Genomic DNA, 18529 nt, shown 5'->3' on the forward strand with positions numbered 1-18529 from the left:
TCCTCTTCATTAGGTGCATATATATTGATCAAATTCCAGAGTTCTGAATATATCTGACATTTTAACGTTACGTATCTCCCTGCTGGATCTATTATTTTGTCTTCTATTTTGATTGGTACATTTTTATTGATTAATATAGCTACACCTCTAGCTTTTGAGTTATATGATGCTGCTGTTACATGTCCTATCCAGTCTCTCCTTAATTTATTATGATCCACTTCAGTTAGATGTGTTTCTTGGACAAATGCTATATCTATTTTTTTCAGTAAATTGAATAGCCTCTTCCTTTTGATTTGGTTATGTATTCTGTTAATATTTATAGTCATATAGTTCAACATGGCCATCTCATACTCTGTTTACATCTCATTTCCGCTTCCTCACTACCACCTTTCCCCTTTTCCATTTCTCAATTTTCTTTTTTTGAACGCACTGTATGACAACACTTCTAAAACATAAAATATTTCAACCATTCCCACATCTAAAATTTCCTTAATCCCAAGTGTCGTCCCCCCTCTCTGAGTCGCCCCTTGTACCTTGCCGGACAACCACAACTCCCCTCTCCATTCGGAATGCAAACCCGTTCGCAAGTGTCGACTGATTTCGCAGTGACTGTTATTCTCTCCCATCCAACCCCCTCCAGAAAACTTTTATCTTCACATTACAACAAAGCTCCCCCCTTTTCTTCTCTTCTTCTTATTCATTTATTTATTTATCTATTTATTTATTTTTAGCCCCTCCTCTTCCCCCCCCTCTCCCTTACTTCCCTTTTCTTCCCTCCTTTAGTTCTTACTTATACATTATTTTTACTTCTTTATATGTAGTTTGTCGTCATTCTTTGTTCTTGTTACATCTCTTCATCTCTCTTTCTGTCTTGCAGGCATTCTGCAAATTCTTGTGCTTTCTCAGGATCCGAGAGCAGTCTGTTTTGCTGCCCCAGGATAACTATTTTAAGCACCGCTGGGTATCTTAACATAAATTTATAGCCTTTCTTCCATAGGATCAATTTTGCTGCGTTAAACTCCTTCCTCTTCTTTAGGAGCTCAAAACTTATGTCTGGGTACAAAAAAATGTTTTGACCTTTGTATTCCAGTGGTTTTTTGTCTTCTCTAATTTTATTCATTGCCTTCTCCAATATATTTTCGCTTGTCGTGATTCTCAGAAATTTTACTAAAACCGATCTTGGTTTTTGTTGTGACTGTGGTTTTGGGGCTAATGTTCTGTGTGCCCTTTCTATTTCCATTCCTTCCTGCATTTCTGGCATTCCCAAGACTTTTGGGATCCATTCTTTTATAAATTCTTTCATATCTTTGCCTTCTTCATCTTCCACATCTTCATTATCTTTATATTGTTTTGCCTACTATAGTTTTCCATTATAACAACTCCTGTGCTTCTTCTTTAACTTTTTGTCAATTTCTTCCAATTTTCTTTTTAAGTCGTTCACTTCCATTTCTATCGCCATTACACGTTCTTCCACATTTTCTAATCTTTTCCCTACCTCTGTTATGACCAGCTTCTACTCACTTTTTCTTCTGTACTCTTCACTTTCCTTTTCATTTCACTAAATTCTAGTGTCAGCCATTCTTTTAATGCTTTCATTTGTTCTTGAATTTTTTTTTAATTTATGTACTGTCCATTCATTTTACCTCCTATTTTTTTGTGCAGAGTTTGGTGTTCTTCTTCTGTGTCTGCTCTTGGGTTTGTGTCTTCTATTTCTCTTCCTTGTATCTGTGTCTCTTCTGACTTTCTTGTTGAGCTGCTTGTCTCAGTTTGTTGGGTTTTTTTTTCCATGGTGGTGTCTTGATGTTGGTCCACTTCTTCTGAGCTGGTTATTTGTTGTGTAAAGTTTCCTTTTTTCTTTCTCACCCCTCCCGTTCCTGTTGCTTTCTTTATCTTCCAGCTGGGAGCCCTGCTCTCGGGCCTCTCTCAGCTGTTCGTACTGTGGAGTGAAACTCCACAGCTGGTCTCCCCTCCCACATCCCTCTCCTCTCCTCTCCTTGTCGTGCGCGGTTGTGCACCCGTTTGGCTCCGTGAGCCATTTTTGCAGTCCCGCGGTCGGTGGGTCACGACCCTGCGGGGTCTCCATTAACCTTGGGGAGTAGGCTCCTCTTTCCACGGCGGGTCCCTGCTTTTTCGTGCAGGTAAGGCCTTCACCTTTCTCTTCTGGAGTCTTTCTTTCTTTCTTTTCTTCCCGTTGTTTTTGGCTTTTCTTTCTTAGGTGCCATTTTCTCCACACCTTTATTTTTTATTTGTTGTGATTTGTGTGTCTGGGGCTTTGCTTTTTCTTCACTTTTTTCCTTCTTTTCTGGAGAGGGCTGGTATTCTCCTACCGGCCACTACTCTATCACATGACTCCTCCCATTTCTCTCCACCTTGAGGTGGCTATGACGGGTACTTCCACTCAAATATCATTTAGCAATTAATCTGCACTACTAACTTGAGCAATCACATTGCAAATTCTTGGTTTTCCAAAAGCACTCTTACAAATCAGTACAACTCCAATTATCTGAAATCCGGTTCTCTGAAATCTTTATTTATTCAATTTTTTTCAAAAAATCAGATAAATGAGGATATCCAAAACAAATCAGAAATCCTCATTTATCCAAAATTTTTTCGAAGCTGAACTGACCTCATGGGTTGAAAAAAAATTCACCCGACATGAAATTAGAACAATGATTGTCCTTGTTTCAGATAACTCCCTCCCCGCTCTCTTTCCATTTCTTCTTTACCTTCCCCTGTTGACTTTTCTCTCCTACTCTCCCTCTCAAAGGAGCTGTGTTCCCTCCCCTTCCCTCCCTCCCTTCTCAGCATCCCCAAGCTCCCCAGTGTCTGTGCGCGGTACGTCTAGGGAAGGATTCGGAGTCGGGACTCGGGAGCTCTGGTGACCAGGGAGACAGCAGCTCGCTGATTTGCCAGTAAGTGTTCCACCGGCCTGGGAAGCCTCCCCAGGGGTCAGCAGCAGCGGTACGGATATTTTGGGGGTATCGGCTGCGGTTGGGAGGTCTCGGTGATCGGTGGTTGTGTTGGATTCGTTTCAGTGATCAGCAGTGGCCAGCTTTTTTTTTGTGAGAATTAAACATTGATGCTTAAAATGCCTTCCCTTGCTGTTTAAACATTGATAAAAGTGATTTGCCGGCCCCGACCATTTTGGATTTCGGAGTTGTACTGTATTTACTTTCACTGTTAATTAGAGATACAGCAGGGTAACAGTCCTTCCAGCCCATGAGCCCATGTGACCAATTAATCCACTAACCCTGTACGTCTTTGGAAAGTGGGAGGAAACATGAGCATCCGGAAGAAACCCATGCAGGAGAACGTACAGACTCCTTACAGCTCGCACTGTAATAGTGATGCAGAGTTGCTTCGTTAACTGTAATTCCCGACAGAATATCACAGAATATATATTCATCACCCACATTCCCAAATGGGCCAAGATCTTTATGCCTGGCAGTCTACCTTTTCAGGTATTCTAGTGCAATTCCAATAGACCCCTCAGATTCAGAAGAGAGCAAGCAACTAAGTTGGGATGGCTGAGAGAAGGGAGAAATACATATGAACATACATAGCTGGGCATTGGCATTTGCTCAAATCCTTGAATCTTACTCGTCACATAATAAAACCACATCTGATCTGAATGTAACCTTGAGTCCACATCCCTGCCCATCTCCAATAAGTTTCCATCCCTTTGTTCATCAAGATGGGGTTTTTGCCATAAATATCCAAGATGCTGCTTTCACTGTCTTTGGAAGAAGAGTTCAAAGGCTCGTCTGAATGATAAACTTGCTTCATCTCTGACTCACAATTGGCTTCCTTTTTAAACAGCGATCTCGAATTTTAGATTCTGCCTTGAGGATACATCCTCTCCACATCCAATCTCTCAAGATCATTCAGGGTCTTATGTTTCAACCAAAGTTCCTTTTCACTCTTCTGAAGTCCAGTGTATATAATCCTTGCCAGTTCAACTCTTCTTCATCAGACAACCTGCTCATTCTGGTAAACATCCTCTGTCCAGCATCTAATTTTGAAACTGCAGTAACATCTCCTCATTCTTGTGTCCATTTCCTTTTGCAATGAATGAATACATCCTCTGAGGTCTAACTTAAGTAGACAACTTGGTTGTCATGGACAAGTTGGAGCAACCCCCAGTCACCAAAGTTCCCAAGTCCGAATCCTTCCCAAGACCTACTGCGCACACACATTGGGGAGCTCTGGGGTGCCAAGAAGGGAAGAAGGAGGGAAGAGGATAGGAGGGGAGGGGAGGGAACACAGCTCCTGCCTGGGAGGCCAATCTCCTTGATGGCGCCAGGACAAGAGATTTTTCTGACTGCTTGTGGTTGAGAGAGTGGTGTGCAGTTTTAAAGGGGGAGTAGGAGAGGAAAGTCAATAGGGGAAGGTAAAGAAGAAATGGAAAGAGAGGGAGAGGGAGTTACCTAAAATGAGGACAATCGTCGTTCTAATTTCATGTCGGGTGAATTTTTTTTCAACCCATGAGGTCAGTTCAGCTCCAAAAAAAATTGAATAAATGTGGCATAAAACTCTGACGCTAGGCATCCTATTTCCTTGCCGGCGTGGTAGCCTTCTGTAAATCATGCATGAGGACACCCAGATCCTTCAGAGCTCTGAAACTCTCACCAGTTTTTTTCTTTGCTCATTTTTACCTCTCCTGTCAAAGTAAACAAGGATTGTACCCTCTTATGTCCTATTAATTGACAAAGTGGAAGATGAACACTAAAATTGCCAAATGTTGTTTTAAAAACAAAAAGCCATAAAATATTCAACAAATTAAAAAGTCTTCCAGTATCAGATCTGATTATTGACATATTTTCTCAGGACCTGGAATTATTGGAGACCGCTGCCTTACTGCACATCCTAAACGATGTTGGCACAATGCTTTTTCTACATCACTGCATTTCGGGAAACGAAGGAATTCCCACTGCATTAATAGATGCTGACAAGAGTTCCAGGATTTTTATCCGGCAATTACTAAAAATAAAAACATTTCCAAGTCAGCAATGGGTGAGACTTGAAGGGGAACTTGCCAGTTCTCGTGCTCCTAACGTCTGGTATCTTGCTCTCCAAATCAGTGGGGATTCTGGATTTGGGAGGTGCAGGTATATATAATGCAGCCACAGTGCACTGTGGATGATCAAAGTGAATACTCAAGGTACAGATTACTATCTCAACTTACTCCTAAAACATACTAAGCTACTCTAATGCTCAGGCAGTTCTCCAAAAATGCTGCATCATTAAAAAAGAAAGCAAAGATTGCATCAGATGAGGAGTAGGTCATGAAGCCTCTGAAGCACCACGCCACTTGAGAAGGTCAGGTTAATCTTCTCTCAACGGATATTGCCTTGCATTAGTGACAATCAGCGACTATTTTGTACAAGGATTCAAGATATTTATTCCTTTCATTAAAAATATTTACTACACTTCCTTCTGAAATACGAAATGTTCAGAGATGACCAGGCAGAAGCACCTGGCATGCAACAAACTTGGCTAAAAAAAGGATTTTGTGTTTTCCTTCGGTACTTTCTCCTCATTTCATGATTACAGGCTCGGATGTCTGCTGCTGAGACTTCATGCGCCTTTGCAGCCAAGTTAATGATCTTTAACTGAAAACACACAAGACAAATTGTCCGAATCCAACCTGATAATCATTTTCCCTTTTGCTGACATGACATTTTGATGGCCATTTGTTTGGAGGTTGGATATTGTGGAGTTTCCACTGATCATCTGCCTCAACATTCAAGTAAAAACTCATAGAACTCTCAAAGAAATTGATCTGGTCCCTCATGATGATTCTCCACCGAGGTCATGGCAAATAATCAAGAAAATCCCACCGTAAATGTTTGCATTGGCTGACAATGCTCAATAGTTTCAACTGTGTTTTCGAACTGTTTAAACCTCTAGAGGAGCTTCTCATTTTAAAAGCATATTTGAAATGTGTAGCATTAACAAAATAATTACTTATAAACAAACATGCCATTTAAACATTTACCTTAAAATATATATTTTAAATATCAAATTACATTTCTTGAATGAAACATTTCAGATTAAGATGAATACCTTGTTCTAATAATATATCATCTTCCTAATCTAATTTTCTCTTTTAGAGAACTGAGACTGCAAATGAAGATCCAGGGTTTAGAGAAGTTTGTTTTCAGAAGACAATTTGAAGGTTATTTGAACAATTGGATGCAATGGGAAATTGCTGGACTGGTCTCCAAAAAAAGAACCAGATCTTTTCAATTCTACCTTCTCATTCCCACTTATCCAAGCAGTTTGCTCACTGTTCCCACCCCCTGTCACCAACTACTTAGAGTGCATTAGATCCATGGGAATATTCTGAAATAGTTCTACCTTTGTTAAAATTAAGGGGAAGTCAACAAGAAGGCTGAGGCTGCCTTGCTTTCTAATGACTGGCACAAGGGACTAATGAACAAGCCTGACATTGAAAATTTCTGCATATTCAATACACCTATCTATGTGCCACATACATTCGCAAAGTTAAAGAGCGCATTTATTAGCCGAAAAATCAACTGCAAGTACCAAGAACCAAAAACACCACTTACTGTTCTTTTGCAGACCAATGCAACGTGAAATGTTCCTCATTCCACATTTACCCTCCTCGCAGAAAAATTCCAAAGTGTTTTGCAGGAGGTGTAATCTGACAAAGTGATGGAGCTAAACAATATGGACTAGTGATCAGAGCAGATTTTAAGGAGGGAGGTTGAGAAACAGGAGAACCACAATGCACCAGAGTTAGGAGGTTAAAGTCCCAGTGACAAAACAGAGGGGGGCAAGTTCCTATAGTAAGAAGTATGGAAAATCTTGTAGGGGGTAGCAACAGTGGTGGTGGAGCTGCAGAATTAAAAGGAATGAAGAGAAAGGCATAATGATATGGCAATACTTGGTATTTTGAGATACTTGATGGGAAATAATCGAGTAAAAAAATGTGTTGATCTATTTTTAACTCTGTGGTTTAATTGTAGAGATTTAATTGGCTGGCTTATTAGCCAAACTCTTGCATTTTTCAAGTACAAAATCAAACAATGTGATAAAAATACAGAAGGTATCATGGGAGACCCACCTCCCAACTCACCCCTCTCCTTCCATGACCCCCCTCAAGGCAGGGGTGGTCGGCAGGAGCCTTCAGCGCAGGGGAGGGGAGTCAGCGGGAGCTCTCAGGCAGAGGGGGCCATCAGGTCATGGGCAGTCGGCAGGGCGTCAGGCAGCGGGAGCCGTGACGTCAGGGGTGTTTGGCGGGAGCTGTCAGAGCAGGGGCGGCCGGTGGGAGCCCGTAAGGTAGCAGGGGTCGTAACGACAGGGGTGGTCGGAGGAGCTGTCAGGGGGTGGCTGTAACCGCCCACCAGACCGTTTCGGCCTTCGTGGTCGCTCTCTGTGGTTCAAAATGCGGCAGAACAATGACCGTCTTCCCTGCCTACAATCCCCCACACAGTTGGAACTGTTCTGGGAAACACAGGGCGATTCCAGCTGCATGGGGGATTACGGGTAGGGAAAACGGTCATTGCTCTGCCGGGTATTTATGACAGGTGGCACTATGGCACTGGTGGTCCCGCCTCCATTGGCTCTGGAGGGCGCTATGAGGGGCTGCTTGTCATGAATGCCTTTTAGGACTGCTCCATGAAAGGCAAGTTTATGTTTTCCCTCTGTACTCCAGCTGGAGGCCTAACATGAAAGGGCCTATTATTTCATAAATAAAGGAAACACAATCTAATCAATATTCATTAAAATAAGCTTGTCATTAACAACATTGAAGAATTCAGGAATGGCAAAAATAGTAACTGCTAGGGAAGCAAAGTGGACAGTTTCCCATTCAAGAGCTCCCACCTCTTCAACTTTTAGGGGCCAAAGTCTTTTGTTTTAAGCCGAAACAATTCACATCTTAGTGCATGGAAGAGTTGGGAACTCTAGGTTAGTGCAGATGAGCAAAAACCAGGTGGAACATCACTATTATGCTTCAGAACACATTAAAAGCTAAAACAAAAACGAAGGCAGAAGGTTGTAAAGCAAGCAGAATAGTTCAACCACAAGTAGTCAGTCACAGGCCAACATGCTCCTAATTTGCATGGTCCAACATTATCCGATGAATAAAGCAAGATCTGAATTGATTAATGTGGTCAGAAATGCAAAAATTGTGATCAAGAAAGCAATGCATGGATTTATTTTCTGTGCAAGCATTATAATTGCCATGCAATTTATTGTTTTTAAGTATGACTAAGGAGCAGACTGGGTAACTTGCTAAGCTGAATCCATTCGAGCTTGGCTGCAGACTTAAACCACTCACCACATGTTCAACACTTTCTGGCAGCTGTACAGAAAGGGAAGAAACAAACAAAAAACAAAACACAAGAAGAATCAAAACCAGACCCTGCACGTGAGAAACTCATCTCAAAAAAAGTAAGCTTCAGAATTATATAACATACATGGGCTTAGAAATTCATCTGTGCACGACCAAAAAATAAAGTCGTGGTTCCCAGGTATCTTAGAGCTACCATCTATTGTTCATTCTCGAGCAAGATTTTCTTATTGGCATTCGCAGTTTTACAAAGGGGACAAGTTGCTTCTGAACTGGAGGGGCACCCATATCCAGGCAGGGAGATTTGCGAGGGTTGCTCGGGTTTTAGTTGTTGCTAGTATTTAAACTCAGCTGGCAGGGAAAGGGTGGGGTGGGGGACAAAGCATCTGGAAGCAGGTGAGCATGGTGACACGTTAAAGTAAGTTCGGTGGAGAGGACTGACAAATCTCACAACTTGCTACGCGTGATGCATTTGGAAGATCCTTGGCACTCCCTACTTTCCAAGAGCAGACTGCACCTCCTTCTTGAAAAGCCCCACAGGAACAGGCATAATGCAGTTGCTATCACTGCCAACTGTAAACCACACATGTCCTTACAGATACCACCCAGGCAATTTCTTACATGAAGCACCTGGCTGTGATTCTGGATAGTCCTTGCGGCCCCCTGAACAGATGAACTTCCTATAAGTGATGTGATTATCCACCCTCTTGAAACTCTGTCTGTAGCCCAAGGGGCCATATTCAGGGATGACTGGGTCAGCTGATAAGCTCTCAGCTGCATGGCTAAGGGCTGGATGTTGGAGAGTGGCCATTTTAAAGGACATGGTCATAGGTTGCTTCTCACACACACACACACACACACACACACACACACACACACACACACAGTGTTTGCATTTGTTGTTTTTGCAATACCATTTAAATTAAATATTATTGCACAAACAACAAAAGAAAACACACAATATATCTCTCTATCTACCATCCCTGATAATGATGGTTCCTTTCAGTCAGCTTGTGGGGTTTGATATGAGGATACCCCACGCCTCAGTAAGGAACCGCGTATGAGTGAATGGATTTAGGTGAGTAGGGGGTTGCGCAGGTCCAGACCCACCCTCTCGACATTCCTGCCCGGATCCAGCGGCATGGTGAGGTCCAAGATGGCTGGGGGAAGTTCTGTGGCAGTGAATGGCCAGACCAAGCTTCGATGCAAGGGATGCCCTCTCTTCACTTGATGGCACGTTTGCGAGAGTGCCGCTGACCCTATGAGAGAGTTCGTCCGCTCTTTGACAGGTCTTGTTTTTCACCATACAGGGTGTCTAGCCACCCTCCGCACCAGGCAAGCAGCCTGGTGGGAGAGCCGGTTTAGTCGCCGACCATGTGACTGGTAGTACAGGGTTACATTGTACCAGGAGCACTCGACGAGTGCTCCTTTGGAATGGGTGCCCTACTTGTGAAATATTTGACAGGAGCTCTTCAATAATCACAACTATGTCTGAGGTTGTCAGTTTACCTCTGCACTAGGTCTCCAGAATGGAGGACCATCGCCTTCCCAAGATCGTGTTATATGGCGAGCTCTCCACTGGCCACCGAGACAGAGGTGCACCAAAGAAGGACTGCCTAAAGAAATCTCTTGGTGCCTGCCACATTGACCACTGCCAGTGGGCTGATATCACCTCAAACAGTGCATCTTGGCACCTCACAGTTCGGCGGGCAGCAACCTCCTTTGAAGAAAACCACAGAGCCCACCTCACCGTCAAAAAACAAAGGAGGAAAAACCCAACACGCAACCCCAACCAACCAATTTTCCCTTGCAACCGCTGCAACTGTGTCTGCCTGTCCCGCATCGGACTTGTCAGCCAAAAACGAGCCTGCAACTGACGTGGACTTTACCCCTCCATAAATCTTCGTCCGCGAAGCCAAGCCAAAGAAGAAGAGGTCTTTTAAAATGGCTTCGTTGAATTGTTTTTTTTTAAAATGAAAATGTAAATCAGGATGAGGAAATATTCAATCATGTTTGGGCATTAGAAAAAAAAGACACAGACAAATTTCCAAGCCACAGAAGCAAATTGCTTTGAAAAAGAACCAAAATCACAATAAAGCGAGAATGATTCTGAGACCCCAAGTTTAAAAAGTTTCTGTGCTTGTTTTTTAACCAAAGAAAAATCTGGGATGCATGAAACTATTCTTTTTTTTTCTTTGGCTTGGCTTCGCGGACGAAGATTTATGGAGGGGGTAAAAAGTCCATGTCAGCTGCAGGCTCGTTTGTGGCTGACAAGTCCGATGCGGGACAGGCAGACACGGTTGTAGCGGTTGCAGGGGAAAATTGGTTGGTTGGGGTTGGGTGTTGGGTTTTTCCTCCTTTGCCTTTTGTCAGTGAGGTGGGCTCTGCGGTCTTCTTCAAAGGAGGTTGCTGCCCGCCAAACTGTGAGGCGCCAAGATGCACGGTTTGAGGCGTTATCAGCCCACTGGCGGTGGTCAATGTGGCAGGCACCAAGAGATTTCTTTAGGCAGTCCTTGTACCTTTTCTTTGGTGCACCTCTGTCACGGTGGCCAGTGGAGAGCTCGCCATATAACACGATCTTGGGAAGGCGATGGTCCTCCATTCTGGAGACGTGACCCATCCAGCGCAGCTGGATCTTCAGCAGCGTGGACTCGATGCTGTCGATGGTGGTGGTAAATAACAGATTTACTTCTAGTGACTGCTTAAAGCTGAGATTCAAACCATTTACATTCATATCTGGGCACAATTATATTTGTGAATTGATCGATAGTTGGTTTCATGCTTCATTGCGTAAATTGGGAAATGCTTAACCACAAACCCAAAAGCAAACCTGGACACCTTCATCTTTATGTCACCTCAACCTTTTCAGAGATTGTTTACAGCAAGTCCTGAACACTGTGTTAAACAGTTGCGACAAACACCAAGGCCCATCAATTGTTGTCTTATTCATCTCGTTATCGGACTGCTGCCATCATCCCTTCTTTCATTTTGTTTGCTCTCCACTCTCACACAGGTCCTTTTGTTCTTCTCTTCCCTACCTTCCCTGCCTCTGCCCTTGCATCAAAGCTATTACACTCCTAATTGATGTTGGTCCTGACTAAGGTCATCAAGCTGAAATGTCAACTTTTCTCTCCCCACTGATGTCTGACATGCTGAATTTCCCAGGTATTTATGTTTTACATCAGATTTGAAGTATACAGCTTTTGCTACAGTATAATGGGCCTAGAAAACATATTTTCTAGTTAAGTTTCACAAACAGGTTTCTGCAGGAGGGATCGGGAGTCATTAAGGGGCATTAGACCATAAGGTACAGGAGCAGAAACAGGCTATTTGGTTCATTCAGTACACTCTGAGCTGATCTATTCTCCCACTTAGCACTTGCCTTCTCCCCATAACCTTTGATACCCTGACCATTCAGATCAATCTCGGCCTTAAATAAACCCAATGTCCTGGCCTCCACAGCCACCTATGGCAGCAAATTCTAGAGGTTCACCAGACTCTGGCTAAAGAAATCCCTCTGCATCTCTGTTTTCAACGAGTACCCTTCAATCCACAAGTTGTGCCTTCTTGTCCAAGACTCCCTACCATGGTAAACAACTTCGCCCACAGCTCCTCTGTCCATGCCTCTCAACTTTCAAAATGCTTCTATGATATCCCCCATTCATTCTTCTGAACAGTACAGTCCAGGAGCCATAAAATGTTCCATTCATTCCAGGAATCATTCTTGTGAATCTTGTCTGAAGTCTCTCCAATACCAACACTCGGAAAAGGAGCCCAAAACTGTACCCCACCCTCCAAGTGAGGCCTCACCATTACCTTGTAAAGCCTCAACCCTGCCCCTATCAGAATGCCAACACTGCCTTCACCTCTTCATCGCCAACTCAACCTGGATGTTAACCATCAGGATTACCCCCAAGTCCATTTGCACCTCAGAATTTTGAATTTTCTCCCCATCCAAATAATAGCCTGCCCATTTATTCCTTCTACCAAAGTGCATGACCGTACACTTCCCAACATAGTATTTCATTTGACACTTCTTTGCCCGTTTTCCTAATCTATCCAAGTTTCTCTGCAGTCTCTCCATTTCCTCATTACCACCTGTCTTTATATCATCTGCAAACATAGCCACAAAGCCATTTATTTCACAATCCAAATAATTTACAGACAAGCAGCCCCAGCATTGACCCCTGCGGACACTACTGGTAACCAATAGCCAACCTGAACAAGATCCTTTTATTCACACTCTGTTTCCTGCCGATCAGCCAATACTCTACCCATGCTGGCCTTTTTCCTGCAATTTCACTGGCTCCCATCTTGCTAAGCAGCCTCAATGCGCCACCTTACCAAAGGTTTATTTGAAAATCCAGATACATCATCCACTACATCTCCTTTGTCTAGCCTGCTTGTGGGACTGTCAATTGCAGTAGGTTTGTCAGGCAAGATCTTCCCTTAACGAAGTATGCTGACTTTGGCCTATCTTGTCATGCTCCTCCAGGTACTCCTTCACCTCATCCTTGACAGTCGACTCTAACAACTTCACAATCACCAATGTCAGGCTAACAGGTCTATAAATTCCTTTCTACTACCTCCCTCCCTTTCTAAATAACCGGATGACCTTTGCAATTTTCCAGTCCTCCGGAACCATGCCAGAATCCACTGAATCTTGGAAGATCATTACCAATGCCTCCACAATCTCTCCAGCTTTTTCTTTCAGTACCTGCATATTGGAATCCTACATGACTATTGTAACATTGTCTTTTTTGCATGCCTTTTCTTTCTCCCTCTGCAATTTCCATGCCACATCCTGGCTACTGTTTTACTGATTGCAGGTCTGTATACAATTCCCATCTTTTTACCCTTAAATCGACCCACGGGGATTCTATATTGCCTGATCTAATGTTTTCTCTCTCTAAAAATTGTATTTCATTTTTAGCCAGCTGAATCACACCACCCCTCTGCCTACCTTCCTGTCCTTAAGCTACACTATATATCTGCAGATATTTAGTTCCCAGCTGTGGTCGTCTTTCAGCCACGGCTCAGTGATGGCCATAATGTCATACCTGCCAACTTCCAGCTGCTCTACAAGATCATCAACCTTATTTCTTATACTGCAGGCATTTAAATACAAGACCTTCAGTGCTGAATTCATCACCCTTTCCAATTTTGTTTCCAAGGTACCCCAAGTTGAATCCTTAAATTTATGCTTGCAACGTTGTCCTATTGACTGCCTATCCTTCACTGCACAGTGCATTAACTTGGGTATCAACTGTCTTATTCACTGCCCTCTCATTCTGGTTCCCAGTCCCTTGCCAAACTTTCACTGAGTCTTCCAATTCACAATAAACAGACAAAAATACTAGCTTGTAAAAATGACAACGTGCACTAATTCAGAGAGAAATAAAACCTGTCCATACTTGGTTTCATCCATAACTTCTACTTCAGCTGGGGCTGTGATAGGTGCATTGGAATGTCCGGCTGTCGGATCATCTGTATTTAATTCTCCATTCGTTGAACTAACAACCTGTAAAAGACCATTAAAACTATCAGAAATTATCAAAATTGCAGAAACCTTTTCCAAAATAATTTTAATCAACCAGTTTAAGTGATATTTGGTCATATCCCCATCCAATAAAATTTCTGATTGACTTTCCATTTTTCTTTATGTATCTATTTTTTTTTAAAAAGACAATGAGCAATAGAAAGCCAATCCATTCTCCTAAAGATACAAGGTATTTTTCTTTTGGATACGCCTGACAAGCATGTGCAGTCAACATTTCTCACCTGGACTTGACCGAACTGCATTAAGTCTAGGAACAATATTACACGAATGGCTTCAAATATTTCACTGGTTAATTGTTTCATGCTTCAAAAAGAGAAGCAGCAAAAACAAGGATTTAAGTTAGATTCGACCATACACTATAACAATCTTAAGAAAATAAAATTTAACTTGCTTTTTTTCAGGATCTGCGGCCAATGCAATTGGATTAGTATTCAAATTAAAAATAAATGCTTCAAACCTGTTCCTAAGAAAAACTGCACTGTGCAGGTAGTAGCTCCTGAAAGGAAAATCCCGAGAAAGTGTTTCAAATCAAGATATAGCCTTCCCCTGCTTACCCCCGCCAAGAATGAAGCCATAGGTCAGAAAGGCTCTTGCAGCCTATAATAAACTTGGGTGTTGCTCAACTGTGCACGCTGAAAACTGCTGCAAGAAGGATCAGTTGTGATAAATACTAACAAATCCTTTGTGTGCATCATGTAATTCTACATAAACAACTGCAGGCATCCTGCAGTGACATCGAGCAGCACATCGGCATTGTAGAAATAACTTGGAATGGAGTGGCAGAGGTGGAACATTCCTACACAAGTTAAGAAAGGTCCTATCTTTACCTTAGCAACGACCAGGGAGTCAGGAAATGAAGTTCTGGAATCCTACAAAAAGATTTTGACTTCACCTGGGTTATCCATAATGAGAGCTGGGGTGAACTCAATCATCTTTAATCTGACAGTCCAGTTCCAAATAGGACAACATCCCCTTGGTTTCACAGTTGTGGGGTGACTCTAGCCAACGTATATTCCAGACTGAAAGATTAATATGTCCCAAAGCAGCCCAACTATTCGCCGGAGCAATATACGTGGAGCAACCAAGTAGCTTTTGCATATGATCATACAGGGGACCCAGGATTCAAGATACTTACATGCACAATACATAGCAGGGTGCACATTAGAAAATCAATCACTCAAGTCCCAATAAAACTGCACGGCCCCACTTTTGCATCTGCTTCCAAGTGCTGAACAACATTTTGTTCCATGAGATAAACATAGTTTAGATTAGGAAACTAAGCAGTATTTCAACCTGAGGAAGTAATATACAAAGTATTCCAAGATCTTCAAACACAATTGATTACTTACTTAAAGACCTTGAGCAAATACGAAATGTCCTCACAATTTCCTGCTTTTAATTATAATGCTGGAGATTCCACCCTCCTTCCAATATTGCAAACATTTTTAAGATTGGCAAGCCTCCTTCCAATATTGCAAACATTTTTAAGATTGGCAAGCTGCTGCTTTTAAAATCGGGGTATATCAGCTGAGACTCACAGTTCCATAGCAATGTATTCTCATCACAAAAGTCATGAATAAATCAACCATGAGAGAGCAGGCAGCCCGAGGAGATTAGTTTTCAAGCTTTTATTCTTATAATAGTGGAAAAATGACCAAATAAACACGAGACAAAGCAAGTAGATTTATATTAATGCTTTCTGCACATTCACCTCGTGTAATTTGACAAATGATTATATAAAGTTCATACTTTTATGCCATCAATGGTCAACTTTCTGCTGTTAAAAATTCAAATGGATGGAAAAAAATAAAAGCCATATATAAATCTCAGAATTATCTGTTCAAATTATTGAGAAAAGTCAAATTTCTGCAAAGTCAAAGTATTTTATTTAAATCGCTATCAGTCAACATAAAAGCAATTTCCATCCAAATCTGGTGAATATTCTATTGTTTTATTAATGAGAATAAAACATTACAAAAACAAATTAACAAATCAAAGCCATCAAATGCTGAGTCGAGAAATTCTTTTATGCCAGCTAAAAGCTTAGCTTACGGCTCGGTTCCCACAGTGCTCCAGAAGAAATTGGAGTGCTTTTTTTTCCAGGTTTTAGACACAGAAGTATCACAGGTTATTTCACAAAAAGAAATCCTCTGCTGCGACTTATAACTGGAATAGAAAAAGTGTAGACCCGTAAGGAAGCCCAAATAAATACCAACACAGAGGACCGGTACTTGCTGTCTCTTTGCAGCTGATAGGTATGTGTTGAGTAGATAAAACAAAGAAAAAAAGTAACCAGGGCAATTAATATGCAGATCAGACAAATAAATATGGGCATAAAAACAATTGATGGTTTATACCTAATTAGTTGATTTACTGTCTTTCAACAAAGAGTCAGTTCTAGTACATGCAGTTTTCCCATGAAGAGTTCAAATTAATTCCAATTTATCAGAAAGATAATTGTTTGATGAAAGCCTGAATCAAAGTTATTGGCCATATTCCAAGGAGAAAGTCAAGATGCGTCCAATTTGTTGTGGGAGGAAAAAAAAGCAATCAATAGTAACAAAGGGAATTACGGATTGATAGAATCAATAATCTAAAACGATAAACAATTCTTAACTGGCTTAAACCATCTCTTCCGAGAGTATGAATCCATTGGAGGTAAAATGGAGGATGGGCAATGTGCACATGAAAAGAATCTCAATGGACCTACAGCACTTGTACAAAATGGTTTAGTGATATTTTACTGCAACCTTTCCTTGACATTGAACCAGGTTTTTGTTGAGCTGCACATCAATCTCCAAGCAAAAGGTCTTAAAAATGGTCAAAATCGACCCTTGGTGTCAATAAATGCCAGGGGGTCAAAGGAGGAGGGGGGCTTGATAACTCAGGGTGGAGGCTTGATTGAACTTTTGAAGTGGAAAGCAGGGACGGATCAACGGAAAATAGTGCCTATGGCAGTGGTGGCCATACTTGGTGACTGCCATGTTGTATTTGGCTTCAGCCTTTGAATAAGTTGAAAGCAAATGAGAGGACAGACTGAGCGTAGAAGAAAGATGTATGTGTTCTTTGTACTTTTGGTAGTGCCTCCCCATCCAGCCCCAATCCAGTGCCGGGATTCCATGCCTGAGTTCAATGAGGGATCAAGTATTCCATGAAGGGGTCAATGGTCTATAAAATTTGGGGACCCCTGCTCCATGTGCTCTCTGAACAGCTCTGGGGGCACCAAATGGCTGTCACCCAGCAAAAACAAGATTAAAAAGAACCATTAAGAACTGATGGTGTCATACTGTGGAGGCAGTCTCCAGGTTGTGCAAAGGTCCTGTTCCTCAGAACTATCCACAAACCAGATTTTCATACATCAGTATTTCAATGAGCTTCATAAGATGAATGTTGTGAAAGTAGTACAGAATCAGGATGACACGGGCCCAGTAGCTAGTTACAATGGGCTTAAAGTAGCTGCGCTGGATGGGTCACGTCTCCAGAATGGAGGACCATCGCCTTCCCAAGATCGTATTATATGGCGAGCTCTCCACTGGCCACCGTGACAGAGGTGCACCAAAGAAAAGGTACAAGGACTGCCTAAAGAAATCTCTTGGTGCCTGCCACATTGACCACCGCCAGTGGGCTGATAACGCCTCAAACCGTGCATCTTGGCGCCTCACAGTTTGGCGGGCAGCAGCCTCCTTTGAAGAAGACCGCAGAGCCCACCTCACTGACAAAAGGCAAAGGAGGAAAAACCCAACACCCAACCCCAACCAACCAATTTTCCCTTGCAACCGCTGCAATCGTGTCTGCCTGTCCCGCATCGGACTGGTCAGCCACAAACGAGCCTGCAGCTGACGTGGACTTTTTACCCCCTCCATAAATCTTCGTCCGCGAAGCCAAGCCAAAGAAAAAGAAAAGAAAGTAGCAGTACATTATTTGAGAAAGTGTTGTCAGGTATCAAGAGATTTGCCTTGTCAGTTTCCAAATCAAATCCTTCAAATGGCCATTGTAAGGTAAAAACATCATGAGTTGGGACCGGAGAAGGAGTCACCCAGTACTAAGGAGTAACAGGATGCAGGTGTGACCTTGTACGCTCAAGTGTGGCAATAACAAGATGATGTGCAGCAGACTAACAGAGAAGGGTAGCAACAGCTTATTCATTGGACAATGTAATGGTATGATAATTTACTAAGTGCGTGTCCTGAGGTATAAAAAAAACACCACTTGCTGATATCGGGAGAATCCGCCTTCTCCAACTAACACTGTTAGTTGCAAGTGTTACAATCCGGTAATAAAGAACCTTGATTTCGACTCAGTCTGGTGTCTGACTCACTCATTCTTGAACAAAGCAGACCTAACACCTTGCACTGTGAAATGGCATTTTTGAAGACTGGTCATCTTTTGAATTACCATCACTAGCTAGTTTTGTGTACTGGAGAAACTATCGTTTGAAGTTCCAGTTGTTAACGTACACAGTCAAAAGAACAAGAGACAAGGCACACGTGACCTCATGGAGTGAGATTTCAAACTCAAGTGCTTTATTCACATAGCACATGGACCAAGTGGTGGTCAAGTCACATTCCAAGGCAGTTCAGTCATAGTTGGATAGAGCATACATCTTTTCCATATATGGTTCTAGCGGACATTCCTCGGGTACTAATTTT

At 42.3% G+C, this 18529-nt stretch overlaps 1 protein-coding gene across 13 annotated transcripts in view; it reads right to left on the minus strand.

The window, feature by feature from the left end:
* LOC138740513 (casein kinase I) overlaps nucleotides 1-18529 on the minus strand; it is a 488373-nt gene that overhangs the window by 6897 nt on the left and 462947 nt on the right. For 11 of the 13 annotated variants that reach the window (XM_069893289.1, XM_069893305.1, XM_069893299.1 and 8 more), the window contains 2 exons: nucleotides 13735-13841; nucleotides 8309-8332 (listed from right to left, as the gene is read on the minus strand). In XM_069893289.1, coding sequence (XP_069749390.1) covers nucleotides 8309-8332; nucleotides 13735-13841 — 131 coding nt within the window. Of the gene's footprint in view, nucleotides 1-8308; nucleotides 8333-13734; nucleotides 13842-18529 lie in introns of those variants that run through there. The other 2 variants (XM_069893323.1, XM_069893340.1) reach the window with 2 other exon arrangements.

Source organism: Narcine bancroftii, chromosome 1, assembly GCF_036971445.1.
Source record: "Narcine bancroftii isolate sNarBan1 chromosome 1, sNarBan1.hap1, whole genome shotgun sequence".
NCBI classification, from domain to species: domain Eukaryota; kingdom Metazoa; phylum Chordata; class Chondrichthyes; order Torpediniformes; family Narcinidae; genus Narcine; species Narcine bancroftii.